This window comes from Pygoscelis adeliae, unplaced genomic scaffold, assembly GCF_000699105.1.
Source record: "Pygoscelis adeliae isolate BGI_AS28 unplaced genomic scaffold, ASM69910v1 Scaffold113, whole genome shotgun sequence".
Lineage (NCBI taxonomy): Eukaryota > Metazoa > Chordata > Aves > Sphenisciformes > Spheniscidae > Pygoscelis > Pygoscelis adeliae.
The window spans coordinates 8,751,167-8,755,137 of NW_008825108.1; the positions used below are offsets into that span (position 1 = coordinate 8,751,167).

Here is a 3,971-nt window from a genome sequence, read left to right on the forward strand (position 1 = left end):
GCCTTTATCACAGGCAGCGAAATTAAGACAGCTCTTAGGCAAGGTGGGCATTATCGTAAAAAGAAAAAAAAAAGGGGGGGGGACACGACCATAATTACATCGAATCTCCTGCTCCCTTTCCACAGGGAAGAGCTAAAAGTGAGCTGGGCGAATGCCTGTAAATAATGCACTTACACACCCTTCTTTGGTCCTCCTACCTTACAACCCTTCAATACAAATCATTACTAAAACAATTTTAAAACAGCATAATATAAATGCAGTGACAGAAAAAAAAAAGCTTTTGAGGACTTTCTATTTCAAAAATACAACAAATAAGCTGAAATAACTCGGCAAAGACTCTTCACCTCTTGTCATTTAACAGGTCAGACAACGTCGCCTGCCCTGGACTTGGGAATCAAGGTAAGGCCTCTGCCCTCCTCATGTACAAAATCCAGACAAGTTCAAGCTGACAGACATTTTAAGTGAAGCTCAGTTGTGCATTTCTGCTCACAGTAGCACCTGTTCAGCTTCAAGTCCTAAAAACCATTAGAAGTTAGGTGGCTATGATGAATTAATCTCCCCACCCCCCCGATGAAAAAAGTATTTGAGTCAGACATCCAAATATCTACAAGGTGAGACATGTATAAAAACCCCTAATAAACCTTTAATTCGAGTTTGTTTTGGTTTTTTTGTTTGTTTTTACAGGACAGGGTGACAAATTACAACAAACATCTGATTTTTCTCAAATGTTCAGGTATTATACACATTCCCATCTGTCTTGCAGGAAGGGATATTGGTCAACTTAAAAGTTTGAAGTAAAATAAGCTGCATAATAGTACATATTACAATAATAAAATGTACAGTGTTTACAAGAAATATATTTTAGAAGCAAGATAGATGCATTTGCATCGAGGCGACCTTTTAAAATGCCACAACTATTTTTACATTCACTCTTGCAACAGGTCACAAGATGGGGTCACTAAGGTCAGGTTAACAAATCACTATGATGCACAAATACAACAAAATTAGTTTATATACATATATATAATACATATACATGTATATTATACATATACATATATGTATATAGTAAAACTCGTCAAAATCTACCAGACCTGGCACAACCTACTTACCCATCAAAAATATGTACTTGTCCTTGGTAAGTAGAATTCTGCATGGCTGATTATATATTATATATACTCATTCATTAGCATCTGAGACATAAAACTGAGGATTTAAAATTTTTCGGTTAACAAACTCTCCAATAATAAACATGGTGCCCACAAAAGCACAAAGGTAAGGCACAATAGGATTTTCTGTTGCAGAATAGTGTGCATCATGTTTACTTAACCATAAGAAAAACGTGCATTATTTGTGCAAGTTCATGCTGCAAATCCATCGTATCTACAAAGTAAAGTGAGTTTCAGTAAAATTTGTGGGACTGGTGTGCTTCCAGTCTCACCTCCTACAGGATATTCAGCTGGATAATTAGATAAAATTGTTGTAGGAGTGGGGATTAGTAAAGCCAATAATCTTAGATTTGCAACTAAGCTTCTCAGCAACAATTTTGTACTTCTAGGTAAATGTTAGTACTTGGAATCACAAGGTTTACTCTCAGCTGTACTTGTAGGTCGCATCAGCCAAAATTGTTGCAAGGAAGTATGTACCTTTAAAAATTTTAACAGGTAACTGGTTCTTTAAAACAAGTTATAATGTATTGGGAAAGTCACTTAATCCCAATGGTATTTTGTCACAGCCCTGGCCATTGTAATAATAAATACAGCTTTTCACAAAATATTTTTCCAGTATCTGCCAATTGCTTCTTTATTGCTCACAAATCTGAATTCATTACAATTGGTATCAGACCTTTCACACAAAATCATAGTCAGGTATTTTAATATAAAACCTATAAAAGATATTTAACCTGTATCTAACACTTTAAGGTATTTGGCCTCTTGTCATGGTACAGCCAAAACCATATAAAACATTAGGTTTTGAATAAAATAGGAAGCTTATTCACTGCTTCAATGCAGACATCCTCACAGAACACAACCGTTTTTGCCACCACCAGCATTTACATTTATATACAAAACCTAGTACATCCACATTCCGTTTGTTTTCCCCTCACTTATATGCAACCACTAATGCCAGATCAACTTTCCCCATACCCTAAGCTGTAGAAAAAGATTCTTATACAGCAACAAAAAACTAATATTGACCGAAAAAGAATTTTTTTTAACTTATTCACCATCAGGAACTGTAGGTTGGTTGTTACAAAATACCCACAAGATTATTTCACAGGAAACTATGGAAATACAGGAAGTCTTCTTTTCTCCATGCTTTTGTATTACCAAAAACACTTCTTGGTGCAAAAATACAGTCACCACATCTGCAAATGTATAATGAATTCGGTATTCCTCATGCAAAACTTAAATGCATTGGTTTACTATAGCCCCAGAAAACTTCCTGAAGCAATTTTTTTTCTTTTTCTTTTTTTGTTAGCTCAGTATTACTGCCTCATTGCTAAGTCCCTTTGGAAACGAGATTTCTGGAACGTTCAAACTTTTATTTAATTCATTAAAGTATTACATACAAAAAGCACTAAAAAAGGAAGACGGCAGCCAAACAGGAAAATTCCTGTTGCAAGTAACAGTCCTAGCAGTTGTAGAAAGTCTTCTCAGGAACTTCCCTGAGAATTAGATGTGCCTGTCCGAAGACGCAGATGTGACATAGAGTTCATGTGTTTGTTTGATGGCTTCAGTGGAGTGTTACAAGTAAGAGCCTGGGGAAAACGATGATGATACCGATCTAGTCGTAGGTATTTTACTGTTACCAGCTTTCCTATGAAGCAAAGAAATAGGAAAAGAGAAACCTTCTAGTTCAGCATTACTACATTTTGCTTCAGGACGTAATACGCACAAACACATCATTACGCTGAAATTAGTTTACCAGGTGATGACTATTAAAAAGATCCAGTTCTTGTTACAGCTCAATACATTAGATATAAAACATTTCACCATTTAAAAGAACTCCAACTGCACCCATCTTCTGTCACTTCTACCCATGTTTTGTTATAAACCCCCATTCCTTACCATCAAACCAAGAGCCATGTAATGCCTTGAAAGCCTTTCCAGCATACTCTGGGGAGAGACACTTGACATATACACAACCCTGCATTAAGAAAGAGAGGGTTTGGGGTTTTTTTTAAAGTCCAAGAGACAAGGATAAACAAAGCATTAAGATGTTACTGGAAAGACTCACCTCACGTGAATTTTTGTCAACAGCAATATGAACAATTCCATCATTATCACTGCATTTCTCCAAGATTGCTTCTTGAATTGCTAGATGCCAGTGATCACCTATTTCCCTATGCAAACAATGAAAGATTTAATTAAGCACATGATTTTTTTAAACATTCACAACAATCTCATCCTTCCCCACTGAATTTGGTTTCTCTGTAACTTGACATCATTTTCTGTTAAATGCCTTTGGGACAGATTTAGTACTTTAGCTATTGAATATTCAGTAAATTGGGTCCTACGGTCCACTTCAGAAAATTCAACCCTAAGGATCAAAAGGAATAATCTTTATTTGGTGGCAGGGGAGGGGGGGGTGGGGTGGTGGTGTCCCCCTTCCAGCAGCCTGCCATCACCTTCCTGTCTGAAACTGCAAGCAGTCAAACTCGTCTTCCCACACCTGCTCGGACAGGCTGGCCGTTGTTCCAAGGAGAAGGCCACTCCTAGGCTGTTCCTACTGCAGTAGAAGAGCAGCAGGGGAAGACACCAGCATAAAGGCCTCTGCCCCTTTACTGTATCACCTCTACCAGCAGTCACAGAAGCAACATTACATTCAAAACCGCGGCAAAACCCGCAAGAAGCAAAGGCGCAGGGAGTGAGAGGGTGCCCCAGCCCCCCACCCCGAGCCGGAGGAGGGAGCCCCTGACGAGCGGCAGCTCTGACCCAGCGTGGGCGGGGACAAGAGGGGCGGCGGCC

The 3,971-nt window shown here is 38.5% G+C and overlaps 1 protein-coding gene across 1 annotated transcript in view; it reads right to left on the reverse strand.

Annotated features, from left to right (window-relative positions):
• Window positions 1-2,469: 2,469 nt before the first annotated feature.
• Window positions 2,470-3,971, reverse strand: part of LEMD3 (LEM domain containing 3) — an 83,167-nt gene continuing 81,665 nt past the window's right edge. The window contains exons 12-14 of the mRNA XM_009327679.1: window positions 3,241-3,346; window positions 3,072-3,150; window positions 2,470-2,820 (exon numbers count right to left, since the gene is read on the reverse strand). Coding sequence (XP_009325954.1) covers window positions 2,657-2,820; window positions 3,072-3,150; window positions 3,241-3,346 — 349 coding nt within the window. The 3' untranslated portion in view covers window positions 2,470-2,656. The remainder of the gene's footprint in view (window positions 2,821-3,071; window positions 3,151-3,240; window positions 3,347-3,971) is intronic.